We start from the raw sequence: 22,905 nt of genomic DNA, 5'->3' as shown, positions 1-22,905 counted from the left end.
GAAAAACACCTATGGTACTTGCCAATTCCTAGGAAATATGTTGATTTCATGGTTTTCAAAGAAACAAAATTGTGTTGCATTATCTACCACTGAAATAAAATACATTTCAACCGGTAGTTGTTATGCACAAGTTTTATGGATGAAACAATAACTTTTAGATTATGGAATTGAAGTAGGTATCATACCTATCAAGTGTGACAATACTAGTGCTATTTGTCTCACCAAAAATCCCATCCAACACTCTATAACTAAGCACATTGAAATTAGACATCATTTCATTAGAGATCATGTCATTAAAGAAGATGTAGTTCTAGAATTTGTTGATACTTTGCATCAATTAGCAGATATTTTTACAAAACCTTTAGATAAATAAAGATTTTGGACACTTAGGAGAGAATTAGGTTTAACTGACCTATCTTCACTTAGTGTTTAAAATAAGTTTAGCACTTTTAAATGAAAAATGCTTATAATATTTTTTATTGCATTATGTGCTATTAGTTAGGGGGTTTATGATTCTTAGTGAAAATTAATTATATGTTCAAATTATGTTTAAGGATAGATTTGATTAATTGAACATAGTTACTTTTCTTAACATGAGTTGCCAATATCACTAGAGCAAATTAATTTAGCATTTTGAGTGTTTAAATACAGTTTTTTAACTTTTTTGTGCGTTAGGTATCGATACCCCTTTGAATGGGTACCGATACCCTCTTTGAATGGGTGTCGATACCTCCCTGAGGGTACCGATACCCCCTTCGGGTTCTGGTTACAAAACTCCCAAAAATCCTATTTGTGCCAAAACCCTCTATTATTCTCTCTCACACCGTGCACCCTTTTTCTCACCCCTAATCTCTAAATTATCTAAAAATTATCATTTCAAGTCAGATTTCACTCAGTTTTCAACTTCTAAACCTGCTAGCATCATTAATTTCGTGCAAACAACATCAAAATTCACTCAATCTTCAAATTTCAAGGTAAATTTTCTAAAAACTCTATTTTATTGATTTTTGAAGTTATGAATAGTTTTGGTTAGTTTTAGGTTGAACTATATATCGGGCTTTGATTATATAATGTTTCTAAACTAGATTCTACAACTAATTTCATCAATAATACAAGATTTGATTAAATTTTGTTAATTTTTGAAATATATAAAAAAATGATATTGATTTTCAAATTGGTGTGTTTTGATTTAATTATGTTATCTTTGAAAATTATGTATTGATTTTCAAACATTGTTTTCAAACATAGTTTTTCAAAATTTGCCCATTATGATTATTTTAGAGAACCTTGAAATATTAAAGACTTATTTGAGTTTTGGGAATTGATTGTATTGCATACATATGTTTTAAATTTGCAGGTTACTCTTCCGATTTCTTAATCATGTCTCAAAAACACCCAAGGATATCCTCTAGTCGTTCAAACCAACCACCTAACCCACCTCCAAATCCACCTCCTATTCAAAAAATTCCTAATCCTGATGATCCTAATATGATTATTCGTAATTCATGCTTTAACGAACCTGGTCGTAGAAAAAAATCTCTTCTTTAGGTATTCTCAGTATTTTGAGTCATACAAAATCCAGGAATAACATATTCATTCTCTTCGAGCTATGGAAGCAATAAACTTTAGATATTTTCCTACTATTCAAGATTGAAAATTTGATAAGCTTTTTCATCTCGAACCAGTAGTTTACCAACAACTTGTTCAAATTTTCTATTCAAATGTCGTTTGTATTCAAACCCGAACTAGAACCGAAACAATAAGAATTTGATCCTATCTTCTAGGTCGATTCATCTATATTGATTCCAGTACATTGCTAACGCATTTGGATTAGATAATAATGGCTTAGATAATGAAAAAGAAACAGTATGTTCTCCTTATAAGGACAAGTCTGGTGCGAGTGTGTTAGATCACCAAGATCATTTTTTTCATCTGATGATATCTTGGTGGTTTAGACCATCCGGAGGCAAATACTATACTTTTAGAGCCTTAGACCATTGGTAGATACATTGTATCCAGAATAATAGAAAAATAAACCTTCCCCAAATTATCTTTTCTGAACTCGTTGAAACCGTCAACCTTGTTCCTAATAAGAAAGTTTGTGAAACTCTGGTTTACGGTTATATACTGAGTAATTTGTTTATCAAAGTCGAACTTTGAGTACGGCTTGATGTAGACGTCCCTCTCAAAAATGAAATCAACTTGACTTCTTCAAAGAAATCAGGATGGACATTGAATAAGGAAACTAATCAATTGGTTCGAACAACTGAGAAAACTCTGGGAGCTAGTTCTTCACGAGCTCCACCTCCTCCGGCACCGGCAGCAGACGATGATCCAGAGCTTCAACAACTAATGCAAGATATTGACGATATTGATGATGAAGCACTCAAGGACGTGCCGGCACAACAAGATGATCAAGTGCCTCCATACTTTAGATCATTTTTTGAGACATTTAATCTTAGGTTTACATCTATAGAGTCTCATTTAACTGCTATGGGGGCTCAACAACGGGAGATGAATGAACGTTTAGATGCGCTCACACTCGAGATGTGAGCACGTTATCCTCCTCCTCCCGATCCTCCTATGGATTAGACCATGCCTTGCTTTAGTTTTCTTGGTTTGATTTAGAACTTATTGTTAAACATTTTAATGTTTTTTTTGGATTTGTTTGTTATAGATGATATGGATGTTTGGACTTAATATATATATTTTTGGTTAGTTTGAATTTTTAAATTTGATCTAAAGTTTTGCATCATTTACATCATATTAGAATATGACCAATTCCCATTACACATTATTTATGAATATTGATTTATGAAACTAATGACTAACCTTTTTTTCTCTTAATTGTGTTCTTAGCAGCTTAAACTTTAAATTTCTAGATATCAATTGGCTAAGTTTTTCAAAACCCTTGTTTCAAAACGTTTATAGAGTCTTTATGATTTAACAAAAATGGGGAGAAGTGTTATAGTAAGGGGGAGTAAGACAAAATTGATTTCAAAAATAATTTTCAAAGAAAATCTTAAAATTTCTTAAATGTTTTGTTATATTAAAAAGGGGGAGATTGTTGAAAACATTTTGATGTTTCGATATAACAAATTAAGTGTTAATGATTTTTAAGATTTTATATTTTAATTATATATTCGATTAAATTATTCGAATATCAAAATATTACTCCAAGTTTTCAAGTGTCAAATTCAATCCTTACTTAAAGTGTAAAACTGTGTTTTAATCTTAAAATATTTTTTTGAAACAAATTTCAAAAAGTATTTCGAGCATTAATCAAGCCAAAAATATTTTCTTTATAAAAGGATTTCAAGAAAAAACAGATTGCCCAGAGGGTACCGATACCCCCTTATAGGGTACTAATACCCCTATGCAAGTTTTGGCTCCGAGAAAAATATAATGCTTTATGGGTACCGATACCCCCTGGAGGTACCGATACCCCTGGTCAATTAACGGTCAAAATATTTGAATTTTACACTGCAGGTACCAATACCCTATGTAGGGGTACCAATACCCCCCACACTCCCAACTATTTTATTTAATTATTTTCACACAATAACGGATCTATTGACTCCACTAATGATCCCCCAATGTTCATAAGTGATCCAAGGGGTATTTAAACAAGCTTTGGAGTCATTGATCAATAACAATTAAAAAGATTTAAGAGATAATCAAAGAGAAAGTATCAAACCCCAAGTTTGAGCATTTTCAAGCCTATTTTTCATTCAATATTCATTTTTGCTTTCAAGAACACTTATTGTTCTCAATTGTATTATTCTTGAGTGTTCTTTCTTTGTTCTAAAATTGTGCAAACATCTTGCCTTGTGAGGTTTTTCTGTAAGTTTGTGAAATTTGTACTGTTCTCTTTGGGAGAGAGTGTTCTCAAGAATTTGGGGCATAATTCTTGAGTAAGGTTACTCTTTATCCTCAAAAGAAAGACAAATTAGTGAATTTGTGGAAAAGCCTTAGTGTTGATAGCTAAGGTAATGGACGTAGACTTTGGTTGAGAAAGTCGAACCACTCTAAATCGTTGTGCAATTATTTTCTATTTTCTGCAAAAGCTTCCACAAAAATTTTTATTGCCAATTCACCCCTCTTGGTTTCTTCGTCGATCGATTAACTCAACAATTTGGTTTAAGATGGTGCACTAGACCCCTTAAGTAATGTTAAGGGTACGAATCTTGCCGTTTATGAGTAGAACAAACTAGGTTGATAAAGTTGTCATTGCCTATGCTATAATTGATCTAAATTAATCGATTAATAGAGGAATATGGGTGGTCTAATACTAAAAAGTTTAATAGTAATGAGATATTGATTTTTTTAATAAAGATACTTTTTACCTTCATTTTAGCCCTTAATTTTTTTTAATTTTAAATATTTAACTTTTTGTTAAATTAAATTTTGACATTTAAACATTTAACTTTTTGTCAAATTAAACTAACTAATAGAAGAATTAACATATTTTTTAATCTTATGTTAGTTGGTTTGTCTTTTTACCTTTTTAATAATAACTTTTAATAATTTAAATAGAAATATCATCCTATTACACAATGTAAAACTATTTTAGTTCTACACGAATTTAAGACAGTCAGATAAATTAATGACGTGTTGGGAAAGTTAGATCACCCCAACAACGCCTGAAACTAGCACCTTGAAAGGAATCAAATGTTATCTCATTTTATGAAATAAGTGAAATAAAAAGTATTGCTCATAATAATTATAATAAACAACAATATAAATAGATATATAAATAAACAAACCTAAATTTATCAAATTAATTAATTAATTAATATGCTAGGACTAAATTACAGGGCACATGACTTACATGGGCTAAAATAGTAATTTAGTAGAGTCATTGATTGACATTGATTATGTCTTATCGAAGTTTCATCGACGATGAGTGCATGATTGACGTAGTTTGGGTACATTTAACGTCGGGCGGAATTGGATAACGACGAAGGAAACCAAGAGACGAGAGCAACAAGTGAAGGAAAAGAGTTAACGTTTGATATTATATTTAATGATTAAAATATTAATTATTTTATTTAAAATTAAGTAGTAACATAGCGTGTTTTGAATGATCAATTATTTTTTAATGAAATTAATGATTTATGATAAACGATATAATGATTTAAATATTAGAAAGTAAAAATCTTAAAAAAAATATTTTAAGAGATAACTTAATACGAATGATATAATTTATGAGTCAATAATACATTTAAGTCTCAAATTAAAGTAAAGAAAAAAACTTAAATATCAATTTAGGTAGAGTACAAGGACAAAAATCATAATTTGACCATAAGACCGCTGTTTCAATCTTTCTCTTTCTTTGTGGAAATTCAATATAAAATGGAAATTCAAAAGCTTAGAGACCGCTATAACTCATTTCAAATTCTTTCAAAAGTACCTCATTTTCTCGTTCTGTCTCTTCCGGGATTGTCTCAGGAAAGGCGGGTTAATATACGGTTAATATACAGCATTACCGGATATATTAAAATGTATTTAATAAATTCGGTTTAGCGGTACCTATTATGTTGACAACTAATAATGTTTTAGGTAGAAAATATGAAAAACTATTAAAAAATTTGGTAACCGGTAAACTTTGGTTATCGGTAAGTATCTATCCTTTTTATAAAAGTGTCCATACGTTTAACATATCAAGTAAATTTTACCGGTTTTGTCATAATGAATCTGGTTTTGTCATATTTTTACCTGTTATATTGTAAATTATCTATCCTTTTTATAAAAGTGTCCATACTTATTTCACTGTGAAAATATATTTATTATTATCTTTAGTTAATATTGTTAAATTTAAAATCTAAATAATATTTTATAAAATATCAAAACAATCAAATAATTTTTAGTGTAAATGAAATTATTAAATTAATATTGTAGGTGGAAAACATGAAACACTATTAAAAAAATTGAAACATAAATTACATAACTTTCAAAAAAATATATATCATTTTTATAAAAGTGTCATACTTATTTCACTGTTGAAAACATATTTATTATTATATTTGGTTAATATTGTTAAATTTAAATTCTAAATAATATTTTATAAAATATCAAAACAATCAAATAAAATTGTGTAAATTAAATTATTAAATTAATATTGTAGGTGGAAAACATGAAACACTATTAAATAAATTGAAACATAAATTACATAACTTTAAAAGCAGTTTTAAATCCTAAAAAGTGTCGATACTTTTAAAAAATATATCGATCCAAAACGATATACCAGGTAAAAATATGATAAAACCGGTAACAAAATGATAAAACCGGTAAATTTAAAAGTGTCGATACGTTATATAAGGATCGACACTTTGTGAATTTAAAAGAGAAGCAGTTATAGCGCCTATAATGTGTCGATACTTTAAAAAAATATATCGATCCACAACGATATAACAAGTAAAAATATGATAAAACCGGTAACAAAATGATAAAACCGGTAAAATGATACCGGATATATTGAAAGTGTTGATACTTTCGTAAGTACGTGTAATAAATTATCGACACTTTCAAAGAAATAGGTAATTATCCTTTCGAAAGTATCGACACCTGACATAAAAGTATCGACACTTTTGTATTTGTATCGATTAAATATAAATAACATATCCGATGAAAATATAAAGGCCATAGCTAAATATCCTCTGAAAAAAGATAGAACGGACGAGTTTTTGAAATCGAAGAGTAATTGTTGCTGCATTTCAGAAGGCGTTTCTAAAGCGAAGTTTGTTTGTTTGTTGCTGCAGTCAAATCGAAAAGTATGTTGTCGAAACCCTAATTTTTTATTATTACAGTAATCGCGATAGGGTTTTTTATGTGTTGTTTGGGGTTTTGGAGTAAGGAAGCATTTGGGACCGATTGCAGGTAGAAATAGATATTCAAGAAAAATATAAATGTCGATACTTTTATTAAATATTATAGGTAGAAAATGATATTATAGGTTGTATAAATGTGCCGACACATTTTGGTGTGGCCATTCAAATTCTTTTGAAGAAAACCGTTTTACCACAAGAGTAGTTATCTATATTTGTATATTGAAAAGTGTATGTAACAAAATAATTTGATTTGCGTAAACTGATATATGAAGGAAAAATGGAGTCAATGGGTTGGAAAATTGTTGGTGGAGCAGATGACTTTGAAATTGAGGCCGAGACTCGAAAGCAACCAAAGGGTGGATATATGTACTTCTAGTAAGTATCAATGTCTTTTTGTTATTATTGTTGAAATGGTAATTGGATTAAAGTATCGATAAACTTTAAATTGATTACAAATTTTAAATGTTAACAGTATGGCCGAATGCAAAAGGATGAAGGGAGATGGCACACAGAGCGGTTCGGTATGTAAAATGAAATTGACATTGAGTAGTATTAGTATTTAGTGTTAATGTATTGATTAAGAAACGTTTATGTTTAATATTAGGTGAAAAAAGATGTGAGGTCCAAATGGAATTCAATGAGTGATGCTGAAAAGGAACCTTACATCACACAGTCAAGGAATGATAGTAAAGAATACAAAGAACGGAGGAAAGCACATGAAAATAAGGTATTCATTAAACTTGTAAATACGTTGATACAAAATATATAAGAACTATAACATTATATATTGTTAAAAAATGTAGGAAGTGTCGACAAGATGCAGCATTAAAAGGGTGAATTTATTAATTAAACACCTTAAGGAGAAGGGTCAGTTGAATGTGCTGGGAGAAATAGGTTTTGGATCGTTGATCGGAGTAAGGGATCGACCTATTCGGAGGGAATTGTGTCGATCCTTGATGGCACAATTTGACGTCAGTCAATGTATGGCTAAGTATGGTGATTATTCATTCCCTCTGGGGGTATCGACTGCTGCAGCCGTATTGGGGGTACAAAACAAAGGCAAAAGTGTTATAGAAGTCTGTAGGAGTAAGAACTGGAAAGCACTTGCCTCCAAATATGGTTTGAATCATAAGGTGACATATACTGAAGTTGAAGAGGATATCAAAAGTGGATCTTACTTGGGGGATGAGCTGAAGGCCCGAGTTCTATTGTACCTTGTCGGGATATTTCTTTGTCCAACGGGTGATACGTCAACGAACAAGGAATATATGAAGCTCATTTGCGATGAAGGCTTGAAGGGTGAATTCAATTGGGCTGAATATATCCATGCGAGATTGATTGAATCAATAATCACCTTTAAAAAGGGCAGCCAGAGATACCTCAAAGGGTGCATAGCAATCTTAGAGGTAAATGAGTTGAATCACTTTTTTGTGTTTTATATAAAAATATAAATTTTATTATAAATGCAGGTTGCACTGTTCGATTTTTGGTCAGGCTGTGAGGCAGTGCCGGCTTATGAAAGAACCGGAGTGGCACGCATCCGTGCATGGGGGAAGGAAGAGGTGGTTAGAGTGATGGTGAAGTTGAAGTTGGATAGAGGGAAGAAGCAAGAAATGGTAATAAATGTAATTAAATAATATTAGAATATAATCAATGTCTTAATATTGTAATTTAATTTTTGAAGGTTATTGGCAAGGATGTAGAGGAGGCAGTGGAGGCAGAGGAGAAGAAAGGAGGGATGGTTGTATTGGGGGATGAAGGTGAGTGGGACGACAGTGAAGCAAAACAGAGTAACTTCGACATTTTGATGTCTGAATTGGCTGATATCAAAAAAATCCAATTTGAAATCATGCAAAGACAATCAAGAGTCGAAGAGAAACTTGATCAAGTCGTAGAGAAACTTGAGAGAGTCGAAGATACACTCGAGAGGCATAAGGGGGTAGTGGAAGGAAAAATAGATGGAGTGGTGAAAGAAGTAGAGGTGTTGAGGGGTGAAGTGGTGAAAGAAGTTGGGGTGTTAAGGGGTGATATTAAGATGGTGACGGGAGAAAAATTTGAGGGAGTGGTGAAGAGGTTGTTGATTTGAGGAGTGAACTTACGGGGGTGAAGGGGGTGGTTGATAAATACTCGGATGAAGGAGCTCAATTGAAGGGTGAAATAAAAGATATGAAGAGCTATGTAGAAAAAAAGTACGATGAACTGAAAAAATATGAAGAAGAAAAGAGGGAGGAGGAAGAAGAAGAGATGGAAGAAATGAGGAGGAAGGAAGTCGATGTCATTTATACACCGGAGAGTGTTATAGCAGCAGTTTTGGATTCGGAATGTCCTGCACCCCAGAAGAAGAAGCAGAAGGTAAGTTTAATAAAAGAATACTTAATTTGATTTTTATTATGTTGTTGTGATAAAAATTTGTATGCAAAATTGTAGGTTGAAAAAGCGGATATTCCAACCGGAATTGATGACATCGAAGCTGCAATTTGTGATTATTTATGGAATAGCGAGTTAGAATCGGGGTAAGTGAAATATATTGTTTTGTGAGTGATATTTAAATATTTCATGACAAGATATTAATCCTAATGATTCATACAGATATTCTGTAATATCAATGGGAAATCAATTCGCTACTGTATACGACGTTGCAACGTTGAAGCCTACGGAATGGGTTGGCGGTGTGGTAAGTAGAAAGTAGAAAATAAATAAAACTTATTGAAATATGTTCTGATTGTGTAATTAATTTTGTTAGGTTATCGATTTGCTCGCCTGGACCATATGCTACGATTCTCAAAAGTCACACCGGAGGATTGGCTACCTTCCATACCTCTTAGTGGTGAGTTAAATTAATAAATATTGAAAAGTAGTGTTATAGACGGTAAATTAATAATGTTTGTTGCGTAATTACAGCAACAGGCGTTGGAAGCCAACAAATAAAGTGTTGAGAATATTTCTACCTTCTGGGGTGTCATATTGGATAACTATGTGAAATTCACCGACTGTGAGAAGGTAAGACACCATACCAATTGCAAATGATGTTTTCAGATATAGAATGTTGAATTTTGTCAAATTGGGTGTGAAATTTGTTGCAGATAATGATCACAATAAACTACCATAATTCACATTGGTATCTGTTGGTGTTGGATATGGTAGATCATGTTGTAACAATATATGATAGTATGTTTACAACTGAAGCAGCTAAACAGAGAGTGAAGGATGCTAAGAGATTGGTATGTATGTATGTATGAAAGGACATTATGTAAATTATAATGCATAATTTTTTTGGTGCATAACTTCTTCTATTTTAATGCAGATTAAAATATTAGATTCTTATAATAAGAAACGCATTTGGGTTGAGTCATGTGGATCTCTAGGAAAGTATCCCTTGAAAAATTTCAAATTTGTGGAGCATAAGAAGAATAAGCAATTGAATGGGTATGAGATGTTATCATAAATAGAAAGCTTAATTTATGCAGTATTCATCATAATTGACATGTGTGGTTTTCAAATTTTGTAACAGATATGATTGCGGCATGTATGTGATGATGTGGATGGAATCGATCGGTTCTACAGGGGCAACTGGTGATTTTGTAAGTGGATAGAAAAAATTGTTTGTGGTAAAATTGTTAAAAGTCGTAGATTGAATGCTGTAGTTGACAATACTTAACGTTCTGACAATTTGAATATAGGTTGTTGGAGACTGGGATCGATCGCGAGTATTAAACGATCTCGTAAGCCACAATCAAAATGAACGAAGACAGGAGATAACAAAAGCTGCAATATTACATAAGAATAACAAAAGGATGCAATGATGTAAATGTCGAGTTAATTTTGTATAAGATTTATAATTTTGTATACGATTTATATTTTTGTATGTGAATATAATTATGAATGAGATGAGAAAAGTTAGCAGTATGTTGTTGTACATGTTTCTTATACACATTAAGGGTCATGTCGATACTTGGAAGTAAAAGGCAAATTTACAATATGGCCAACAGGGTGCACCCATAAAGTGTCGATCCATATATAAAAAAGTGTCAATCCCAAAAACATCGAAAACCAAAAGTATAATGTAATATGTAATTTTTCAATCTAACCGGTACAATTATACCAGTTTTATGAGAGAATATGTCTAAATAATGTGTCGACACTAATATAGTTTGTGTCGATATTTTTTTCCAGAATGAATGGAAAACAGGGTGCACCCATAAAGTGTCGATCCATATATAAAAAGTGTTGATCCCAAAATCATCCTCTTTTTTCCAGAATGAATGGAAAACCGTTTACGATATATAGTACTCTTAATCGAGAAACCCTAAACATAAATGCAAGCAGGCAGATCTTCCTCTTTCTTCTACCGTTATCATAAGTGACGATCAGATATTCAGGTAAATTTATCGATATTTTATGGGTTTGATTGATTTCTATATTGGAGTTTTTATCCTGAATGTGTTTGTGTTCCATTGTAATAGGGGTAGCATCCAACCAAAATGGCTCCAAAACGTCAGCGTCAGAAGTGAGGTCTTTCTCAAAGCTCTTCTCAACCCAGTTCTTCTCAACCACCTCCTTTCTGTAACAAACGATTCTTCTGAGGAAATCAGGTCCTTCGAAACTCTGAACTTTAGATCCGACATGGAGAAACAAAGATGGCAGACGAGTTTTAAAGTAAGGAAGATTCGTCCCGAACGTGTCATTGACCTGGGTTTCTTGTTTGATGATAAATATGCATTTAGTTTTAAATCCACATTTACATCTTGGGGTTGGCTTGAATTCCTTGGTGTAGAACCAAGATATTATCCCAACCTAGTTAGAGTCTTCTACAACAATGCTTCCTTACAGCACGAGCCTAATAAGACTAATATAATAGGAATTAATACACATGTCATGGGGAAGGATATATATATATCTCCAGAAACTATTGCGGAGGGTTTAGGTGTAGCGAATACAGGGGATTCAGATGAAAATGGTGTAGATTGGTCTACAATTAAACGGGTTACTAGAAATAGCCCAATTCACCTCGATGTAGAGTCGAGAGTGTTTCACAAAATGCTCACATGGTATATCCGGCCTAGTGGGGGAAAACATTCAACGCTTCGAGACAGCGATTATTGGTGGATAGCAAAGTATAAATCCAAAACGGCTCCAAACATTGCAAAACTCATATTTAATACAATTGTATATATGGTCACAAAGGGAGCAACAATTTCAACTACACTACCATATGGATGTGTCATCACCCATCTGTTGAAGAAGAAGGAAGTTGATTTTTCGCATGACGCCCCTGTTCGATTAACCCGCAAGATTGACATGGTATTTATTAAAAAAGCGGGATATGATTTTGTTGAAAACTCGGTTGGAAGCGTGTCAAGGAGGTCGGATAGATCAAGAGAGGGAGGAAATGGACCCCGTTGGCCATGAAGAAGAGCAACCAAGTGGAGACGCAATGATGGAAGAAGCTCCAGTTGCAGAGGATGTCACAATTAAGACCGTGATGGAATACATGGTCAATTTTCGGGAGCATATTGATTCCCTTGTGAGTGGAATGTGATCCGATATTTCATCATTGCAACGTGAAGTCTCCATGTTGCGTAACGAATTACGTCAACGACATCAAACGAGTTAGGTAATTCATTATCTATGTTTCTTAACATTTACACGTTCTGAACTTTATTTTATTTTCTTTTAACAGATGTGGACAACCAAGCGGTCGCAGAAGATGAAGCTGACGATGAAGATGACGATGATGATGATGATGACGATGAAGCTGGCGATGAAGATGATGACGATGATGATGATGATGATGAAGATGATGATCCAAACAAGTATATCGTGTCTGCAACGCCGCCTTCAAGAAAACTTTTAATTTTTGATCTCAATGGTGTCCTTGCCTACATCCCAAGACTGCCGGCAGGTTTTAATTCTATTCTTTTGTATCCCTTATTTTAACATATAAGCGTAGAACTTTAATCTCATTTTCTTCATGTTGTAGATGTTGTCCTCAGAAGAGGATTATTTGAATTTATGCAATTTTGTGTCGACAATTTTGTTGTTGCCCTTTGGTCTTCAAAGATGAGGTTAGAACATGTTTGAGGCAATTGAATTACTGTAGTCAAAATCGTTAATATACATTTGAATGTTAACATTCAAACTTGATTACAATCTCAGGCATAACGTCGACCGTGTACTTGAGAAACTACCTGTATTTTCCGAGCATTTTCTATTCGTGTGGGTAAGATGAATGTCATTACAGTTTGCTGACTTTTCGTTGTCTATGATTCCTACATATTTATGTTCGACTGTTTGTGAACAGGATCAAAAAAAATGCAAAACATACGATTCTGTTACCTACTGTAAAGATCTCAATGATGTTTGGAACGCGTGTCCAGATTTTAACGAGCTAAATACACTTTTGGTCGATGATTCAGCGGAAAAAATGATTTATAATCCGGTAAGTTGCATTTATGCAATATGTTTTTCCAGTTGAACAGGTGTTCAGACATTGATTATTTTAACAACTTATGTGTTTATATAGAAATGCAATTACATATGTCCACATACCTTTGACGCTGCTTCCCATTCGAACGACAAAGCTCTAGGTATGACACAAATTTATTCATGCTTATGCGAATTTAATTTATTGTTAGTAAAATTGTACCTCATTAGTTTGATAATTGAAATTATTTATGTATGTCCTCAGAAAAAGGCGGAAACATACGAGAGTATTTGGAAAATTTGTTGAAGGCCTCTAATGTTCCGGACTTCGTTAGAAACAACCCTTTTTCATCGGATTAATTTTGTTTGTCGGTACATTATTTGAACATTCTTGTGTATTTATATTTTGGTGTGATTATATTGTGTGTATATTTTCATTAATTATTCCATATTTGCTTCTATGTGTACATATACATTTGAGTGTCTATACTTTTTTAATATATTGTAAAGTATCTATCCTTTTTATAAAAGTGTCTATACTTTTTTCACTGTGGAAAATATTAATTTAAGGTTATCTTTTGAGTGAGTTTTAAGATATTAATTTAGTAATTATAGGCGTCTAATGATTAATTTTTTACGTTAAGGTATATATTATTATTAAATTAAAAATTCTTAATATTATTTTATAAAATATCAAAACAATCAACTAATTTTTTGTGCAAATGAAATTATTAAATCAATATTGTAGGTGGAAAACATGAAACACTGTTAAAAAAATTGAAACATAAATTACATAACTTTTAAAAAAAGTATCGATCCTTTTTATAAAAAGTATGGACACTTTCAATATAATAGGTAAACATATGATGTAATAGGTAGCCCTTATATAATGTAATAGGTATCGTTTATATAATGTAATAGGTAGTGGTTATATTGTAAAGTGTCTATCCTTTTTATAAAAGTGTCCATACTTTTTTCACTGTGGAAAACATTAATTTAAGGTTATCTTTTGAGTGAGTTTTAAGATATTAATTTAGTAATTATAGGCGTATAATGATTTATTTTTTACGTTACGATATATATTATTATTAAATTAAAAATTCTAAATATTATTTTATAAAATATCAAAACAATCAAATAATTCAAATTGAAAATTAAACAACAAATCAATTAAACATTGTTGTGGGTACATTAATTGAACATTGTTATGGGTACATTATTTGGAAAAATAATGTTCCGGACTTTGTTAGAAATAACTCTTTTTCATTGGATTAATTTCGTTGAGATGGGTTATGTATAACAAAACAATCTATCTCGCATGTGAGTACTTTATTCCAACCATGTGACAAGTGTGACAACTCCATCAACTCACAACTCAGCTTTGAACTCAATCAATATTGTCTTTTAGCTTGATGGTTCATAAAGCATGTTACTTGAACAGTATGAATCAATTATGCAATTTTCATGTTCAATTTAACACTGCATTTCAAATTCATTTCATATGTAATTGGAGTTTGAATTTAAATTTCAATTTGAGTTTGAATTTCAATATATATTTCGGCTCCACTATAAATATTAGCCCAAGCCAATATGCATGTTATCATTGATTATTCCTAATTTCCATTGTTTTTTTTTCCAACGTATAAACGCGAGGGAAATCCCGACCATTTTATTTTTTGGTCAACTTTAAAGCGTCAGAAACGTTTCGGGCGTATGATCTGGGTGGTATACAAGAAATGTAACAAATAGCAACTAAAATCATAAGTTGAGTACCACCCAAATCATAAGTCTGAAATACTTCCGATGCTCATCAAAATCCAAAGCTCATATGGTGCCAAGCAAAAGGAAATCAAAATCCAAATCTCATATGATGCCAAGCAAAAGGAAATCAAAATCTACAACTTGAGTTTGAACATTGATATGATATGTTCAGTTGTTATCATGTTGGGATTTTCTCGTTTTTGATTGCTTTGATAGTTGTTCTCTTGCTTCTTCAAGTGTTCTTAAGGTTATCCTTTGAGTGAGTTTTAAGATATTAATTTAGTAATTATAGGCGTCTAATGATTTATTTCTTACGTTACGATATATATTATTATTAAATTAAAAATTCTAAATATTATTTTATAAAATATCAAAACAATCAACCAATTTTTTGTGCAAATGAAATTATTAAATCAATATTGTAGGTGGAAAACATGAAACACTGTTAAAAAAATTGAAACATAAATTACATAACTTTTAAAAAAAGTATCGATCCTTTTTATAAAAAGTATGGACACTTTCAATATAATAGGTAAACATATGATGTAATAGGTAGCCCTTATATAATGTAATAGGTATCGTTTATATAATGTAATAGGTAGTGGTTATATTGTAAAGTGTATCCTTTTTATAAAAGTGTCCATACTTTTTTCACTGTGGAAAACATTAATTTAAGGTTATTTTTTGAGTGAGTTTTAAGATATTAATTTAGTAATTATAGGCGTCTAATGATTTATTTTTTACGTTACGATATATATTATTATTAAATTAAAAATTCTAAATATTATTTTATAAAATATCAAAACAATCAAATAATTTTTTGTGCAAATGAAATTATTAAATTAATATTGTAGGTGGAAAACATGAAACACTGTTAAAGTATCGATCCTTTTTATAAAAAGTATGGACACTTTCAATATAATATAATGTAATAGGTAAATTTGCAATGCTATCGGTATAAATATACCGGTTTACTTATAAAATAGGTAAATATAAGCGCTACCTATTACATTATATAAGCGCTACCTAGTATGTTATTGTACTTTATAATATTTCGGTTAAATAATATAACATAACCGGTCTAAATTTTAACCGGTCACTTGTTTAACCGGTCACGCCGTATATTAACCGTTTTTTAGGCGCCGCACCACAGAACTGCCGTCTCTTCCTTTCTGGCCGGAGCGTGAAAAATGGATCCACCGCCGATTACTCTAATGATTGTTCAAGGTCCACGAAAAGGTGAAACTATCATATACCAACCCGGAACGGCTATCCGGATCGGGCGAGTTGTGCGTGGCAACAACCTGCCGATCAAAGACGCCGGCATTTCCTCTAAGCACCTCACCATCGAATACGGATCTGGTAAGTGGGTCATTCGAGATCTCGGATCCTCTAACGGCACGACTCTTAATTCCGATTTACTACCTGCCGATACTCCTTTTGATCTCAGAGACGGCGATACGGTGAAGCTGGGAGAGACTACGTCGATCTTGATCAAAATAGATGGCGGTGGAGGTGTCGCAGAGGAGGTGCCGGTGGTACAGGAGAGCCGGAGGAGGAATCCGCCGAGGAGAGGTAAGGCTTTGAAGAAGGAAACAGATGATTTTAGTAAAGAATTAGAGAATTTAGAAGTTGAAAAGAAAGAAAAATGTTAGGGTTGCTAGGAGTAGGAAGAATGCGATTTCCAAAAATAGCAGGTTAGATATTCCGAAGGCTACTGAAAATCAGGAAGCCGCGGCAAAACGAGGGAAAGGCCTCCCTCGGGGGAGAAAAAAGAACGAGCAGGAAGATAAATTAGAGGAAAAAGAAACAATTTTGATAGAAAATTATCAAGTGGGTAAGAAGGAGGCGCTGAATCCATTGCAAATCGAAGAAATTCAAGTGATAAAAGATGAAGTGGATATCGAGAAGGCATTGAATCCATTGCAAAGAATTCAAGTGATAAACGATGAAGTGGATAATGAAGAGGCATTGAATCCATTGCAAAACGAAGAAGCAATAAAAGATGAAGTGGATAAGGAGGAAGAGCTTAATCCATTGCAAAACAAAGAAATTCAATTAAGAAAAGATGAAGAGAAAGTGGAGTTTTCTAGAATTGATGTTAAGGAGAGCTGTGATGAAATGAAGAATAAAGTTAGGGACAGTTGTGATGAAAGAGTAGAGGTGGATTTGGAGAAGATAACATTAAGGGAGTGGTTTGATTACTTGGCGGTTCATCTGCCGAAGCAGATAACTGAGGCTACAGAGGATATGATTGAGGGCATGAGGAAGAAAGCTGAGAGGGTTCAGGAGTATATGGTGGAGCAGAAGAAGAAGGGTAAAGCTGCTGTGGATTAGGCTTAGAGGTAAGTATCAACCACTTTGTTGCGTAGTAATTAGTGACTTAGTCACAATGTGCTTAATTGTTTTTCTGATGAAGTTTGAATCTTGTAGCTGATATGCAATTTTGGTATGATCTCTAATGTTTGTGCTTCTGCTGCATGGATTTCTAAAAGCTGGAAACTTTTAAGATGATTCTGAAAGTGCTATTAACAATCCAGTGAATGGTTAATGCATGATTGCCTTGATCTTATTACAAATTTGAGGTCATTTTCTTCTTTAAGATGTCTGTTAAGTCACTCTTAAAACTTACAATTCTCCTATTCCCAGAAAATGAGTTACTTTGTTATAACATCTCACAAGTTCTCTTTTTCTCTTCGTTTGTTGTTTTTTTTTTTCAGAATTCTTGCAAGTGTTTGTAGCTCTGTTACTGTCTTTCGGAAGATTGGCTCCAATGAAATTGTCTCGGACGTCTTCCGTCGGATCGGCTTCATTCAACGATTCTGGTGACTGCTTCACATTCAAACCGAAATATGCTAACCAAAAGTTCATTATGAGTTGACTTTTAGAATGTAAGGACAGGAGTTGTCCAAGGTTGAACTTAGAATCTAACCTAGAATCAAGACTTGCAAGTAACGTTAATCTTTTGCCACTGTAGCAATGTAAATGTATAATATTTTTTTTTATATTGATTATCAGAATATTTGTATTCTGTGAACTTGGATCCATTTCCATAGATTTTCTGTTGGTATTTATATTTAAAGAAATTTGATGCTTTGCCTCTACATGAGTCAATTTTTTTATTTTATCATGCATGAAACCTTAAACGGTGAGATTGTTGATAATCACTCAACGACCTTGTAAACTTGATGTATAATCAAACAGAGGATTTAATGATGCTGGAAAAGCCACCTAGAATCTTAATTCCCCTATTGCTTACTGGAATTAGCGACGAAGACATTTTAAGATTATAGATCATCTACTTCTCCTTTATACCAAAACATATAGGGCAAATTATTCGTATAACCATTTAACTATTGGCCCTTTTTACTTTGATTACTGATTTTAAAATTTTGTCAATTAAATCATCTAACTATTTAATCCTTAATATTTACATATTCTATCAATTTAGTCTTAATTTTAATTTAATTCAATAAATTTAATCTTCTAATAAGATGGTAAATATTAAGGACCAAATGTATAATATTAAGGATTAAATTTTTCTTAATTTCTTAAATTATTTCACCCTATCATTCTAAGTTATTTCTCAAATTATTTATTTTAACTTCAAAATAGTCAGGTGACCATTTTCTAAGGTTAATGTCCAACTCAGACAATCGCCAATTTTTTTTTTTTAAATGACGAATTTGGAACATATGAATAGTTAGGTGATCCTCTTATGATTTTTAATAGTTAGAGGACTCGACAAAGTAGAACCCTATAATTGGGGGACCATTTGTGTACTTTAACCTATTTTGGGGAAAAAAGTAAAAATTTATTCGATGATATTTAGGTAAAAGGTCCCTGAAGAATTTCGAGGAAATCCTAAAAAATCCTATCTCTTCATGCCCACATGCAGTGAACTTAGACGCCACCATGTGTCACTTCATGTTTTGTAAGAAATTTCTTCGTTGCTCCCCTGTTTCTTTACCTTCCTCCTCACGCAAATCTCACTTCAATTCACCTATAAATCAATCAGATTTCTCCCTTCTCGAACTAAAACACAGCACCATTGAACACCCATGGCAAGCTCAAGCTCAAGCTCTCTCCCACTCCATATCTGCCATGGCAACAAGCTCACAACGATCATCAATCGGTCACATGCAGTCCTCCATTCAATCGCCATAGCTTTCCTCATACACTACAGGGTATCCTTCTTCTTCCAAGACCCCAAAACCAGAGCTGCACCCGCTGTACCATTGGTTTTCGTTTTCGCCTCCGAATTGCTTCTTTCTTTCATATGGTTCCTCGGACGTGCTTACGATTGGAACCCTGTGTACCGCACAGTGTTCCCGGAGAGGTTGCCGAGTGACGAAAAGCTTCCGCCCATTGACGTCTTCATTTGCACCACGGATCCGAATAAGGAGCCGACGATCGGTGTGATGAACACTTTGTTATCTGCTATGGCGCTCGATTATCCACCGGATAAGCTTAGTGTTTATCTTTCTGATGATGGTGGTTATGCTATAACGTTACATGCTATGAGGGAAGCCTGGAGATTTGCAAAGTTTTGGCTTCCGTTTTGCAGGAGGTTTGATATCGAAACTCGGTGCCCCGACGTTTATTTTTCGAGAACCAACGATCACCATCCCGAATCAAAAAACTCGGACTTCATAGAAGAAAAGCAAAAAACTAAGGTTTGTTGTTGTGGATGTAAGTGTAACAGATGTTATTGTAATCAAATATTAACAGCAGATATAATATTGCAGGAACAGTATGAGTTGTTCAAGGAACGCGTGAGGAGAGCTGGAGAAGAATGTAAACTCAAAGACAAAGACGTTCGCAGTGCAAGCAATCACCCATCTTGCATTGAGGTACGTATATGGTCCACGTGTACAATATATATATATATATATATACTGTGACGTTGGCATGCTTGAGATTAATGATCGAACATTGTATGACTTTTAAGAAAAGTATGAAAATGATAGCGATTCAGATGATTTGTGGTTGCAATTTGGTATTTGCACCTCAATCATGTTATCTTATAATAAAGATGATTAGACGAATGACGAAACAGCTCAGTTTACGTGCAGAATCAACTCTTTCAGTTTACGTGCAGATTCAACTCTTTCGATTTTTGCAGGTAATACAAGAAGATTCCAAAGAGGGGTTGCAGGAAGGTGAAATAACAGAGATACCTCTCCTTGTCTATGTTTCTCGTGAAAAAAGGACTCCTCACTTACACCACTTCAAGGCCGGAGCCGTCAATACCCTTGTATAACTCTCTCTCTCTCTCACACACACACACACATATATATATACACACATATACAATTGTTCGAATCTGCGTACGAATGACTTGTTTCTTAACATGCAGCTTCGGGTCTCCGCGGTGTTGAGCAACTCCCCATACATTCTGATGCTTGACTGCGACATGTACTGCAATGATCCAACCTCAGCTAGGCAAGCAATGTGCTTCCACTTTGATCCTCAGATGTCTCCTTCTCTTGCATTTGTGCAGTTCCCGCAGGCATTCCACAACATAAGCGAAAATGATATCTACGACAGCGAAGTTCGATCGGCATACACGGTATGTATGTATGTGTGTGTATATATATATATGGAAGTCGAAAAATTGAATGATGGATATGGAATTGAAATGTTGAATGAGTTATTGCAGATTGCATGGCCTGGTTTGGATGGACTGAAAGGACCAGTACTTTCTGGTACAAATTTCTATATTAAAAGGGAGGCTTTATGTTGCCATTCTATTCAAAAGGGTATGGGACCGATTCATTTTTTTCTCGATATTATTCATATTTATTTTACGATTGGTGTTCAAGGTTCTTATTATTGTGCAAAACAAGCAGATATTGAGCTTCGAGAACTTAAGGATTCCTTCGGCCCGTCCAACGAGTTCATCAAATCGATCCAACGAGACTACAATAAGCCTAATTTAAATGGTGATGAAGTTTCAAACATGTTGCTTAAAGAGGCTAAAGTTTTAGCTTCTTGTTCCTATGAAAATCACACAAAATGGGGTAAAGAGGCAAGTACATAATATTTCATGCAGCTACCTTTATGACATTGCATTCAATAAGTTAGGGATTCGAATCCAAAAAATAGGTAAAATTCTTATAACAATGACATAAGGTAAAATTTTGTATGTTGCAGGTAGGTTTTCTATACGATGCAGTAGCGGAAGATTACCTCACCGGATTCGTTATGCAATGCAATGGCTGGACATCGGCCTATGTCGCTCCATCGTCGACGAGAAGGCCACAATTCTTGGGAACTTCAACGACGAATGTGAATGAATTATTGACTCAAGGAATAAGATGGGGGGCAGGGTTGGTTGATGTTGCAATCTCGAGGTTTAGTCCACTCTTGTACGGACCACCGAGGACATCGTTCCTTCATTCGATGGGCTATGCCGAGCTTTCATTGTTCCCTCTTCTTTATTGCCTACCTCTTTGGTGCTTTGCCACCATCCCTCCTCTTTATCTCCTCAATGGCGTCCCTTTGTATCCTGAGGTAAACAATTCATATCATATAAATTTCAACATATTTATGTATTCATATCGTGTTTATGACAACATATATTCATATTACAGGTTTCCGATCCGTATTTCAGTGTATTCTTGCTCATTTTCTTATCATCCCTATCTAAGCATCTACACGAGGTCCTCAAGTCCGGGAGGCCGATTCGGAAATGGATCAACGAACAACGGATATGGATGATAAAATCCGTCACATGCCACTTATACGGAAGCCTAGATGCCATACTGAAAAAACTCGGCCTGAGGAAAGCCAGTTTTATGACCACCAACAAAGTCGCCGACGATGATCAAATCGAGCTATACCGGGAAGGTAAATTCGATTTCCGGGCATCAACCATTTTCATCGTACCGTTGGTTACGATAATGTTAGTGAATTTGGCATCCGTTGCTGGTGGGATTTGGAGGATGTTGTTCATGGGAGGTGATTGGAAGAAAATGTTGGGACAAGTTTTGCTGTCGGTTTACATAATTGTCATGAATTATGTAGTAATTGAGGGGATGGTTATAAGGAGGGATAAGGGTCGCATTCCTTTACACGTCAGTGTGCTATCTTTTGTGTTTTGTTTGATTTTCTTGTTATTGGGATCTTTGATCAGTAATAGTTTGTTCTGAACTTAACAATAACAATGAATATTTATATTGGAGTCATTTTATAGTGGTTCGAATATGATGGAATCTATTGATCGAATTGTTGGAATTAAATTCAGATCCAGATTTTGGGATAATTTAAATTACTTCTGATTAAAATTTAAATAAAAGCATGCAAAAAATAATATAAAATCAAAATACAGTTCAAACTTTAATCACATGATATTATTTTCATTTAAAGTTGTAAATGAACATAACATTTGATTAACTGTTCAAAAAACTTTACTTAAGCTTTATTTATTAAATTAAAAAATATGAATAAAAATTTATGTTATATAATAAATTAACAAACATAATTAAATATGTGTTTCATTCATTTATGTTCACAAACAGACTTATTTATAAACTCATTTTCTCGGTTCTCATTTTTTTATATTTTTTTTACATTTCAAGTATCAATAGAGGCATAAACTAATTTGAATACAAACTGAACTTTAGGATTTAAAGTGTGAAACGTAAAGCTCTAAAATACTAGCAGCATAATATCGTCATTTTTGAACATATAAATAAACACAAGCATTCTTAACATTAAAATAACATGTTCTTGTACAATAAACAACCTGCCACGTACAACTTCAAAAATCAATAAACATATATGACCATAATATTAAAAAGTTTAAATGAACACGAATCAAATACGAATATATGAAGAAAAAAAAAAGGAACAAGCTTGATTGAATCAAGCCTTAGTTTCCTAGCAT

At 33.2% G+C, this 22,905-nt stretch overlaps 1 protein-coding gene and 1 pseudogene across 2 annotated transcripts; both read left to right on the top strand.

The window, feature by feature from the left end:
• The first annotated feature begins 5,392 nt into the window (after positions 1-5,392).
• LOC120128432 lies at positions 5,393-17,979 on the top strand (annotated as a pseudogene).
• Positions 17,980-19,012: 1,033 nt separating this feature from the next.
• On the top strand, positions 19,013-22,195 carry LOC120128464 (cellulose synthase-like protein G2). Of its 2 annotated transcripts, none has more exons than XM_039146154.1 (8): positions 19,013-19,690; positions 19,763-19,867; positions 20,140-20,271; positions 20,374-20,586; positions 20,677-20,776; positions 20,864-21,045; positions 21,171-21,530; positions 21,611-22,195. In XM_039146154.1, the coding sequence occupies exons 1-8, from the start codon at positions 19,076-19,078 to the stop codon at positions 22,166-22,168; spliced, it is 2,265 nt and encodes a 754-aa protein (XP_039002085.1). In that variant the 5' UTR covers positions 19,013-19,075; the 3' UTR covers positions 22,169-22,195. The 2 variants fall into 2 exon arrangements, with proteins under 2 accessions (XP_039002085.1, XP_039002086.1); XM_039146155.1 differs by having other exon boundaries at positions 19,015-19,690; positions 20,867-21,045.
• Positions 22,196-22,905: the final 710 nt, after the last annotated feature.

This window comes from Hibiscus syriacus, unplaced genomic scaffold (assembly GCF_006381635.1).
Source record: "Hibiscus syriacus cultivar Baekdansim isolate YM2019G1 unplaced genomic scaffold, ASM638163v2 tig00110480_pilon, whole genome shotgun sequence".
Classification (NCBI taxonomy): domain Eukaryota; kingdom Viridiplantae; phylum Streptophyta; class Magnoliopsida; order Malvales; family Malvaceae; genus Hibiscus; species Hibiscus syriacus.
Note: the sequence above shows the minus strand (reverse complement) of the source record. Positions and strands in the feature narration are given on the sequence as shown.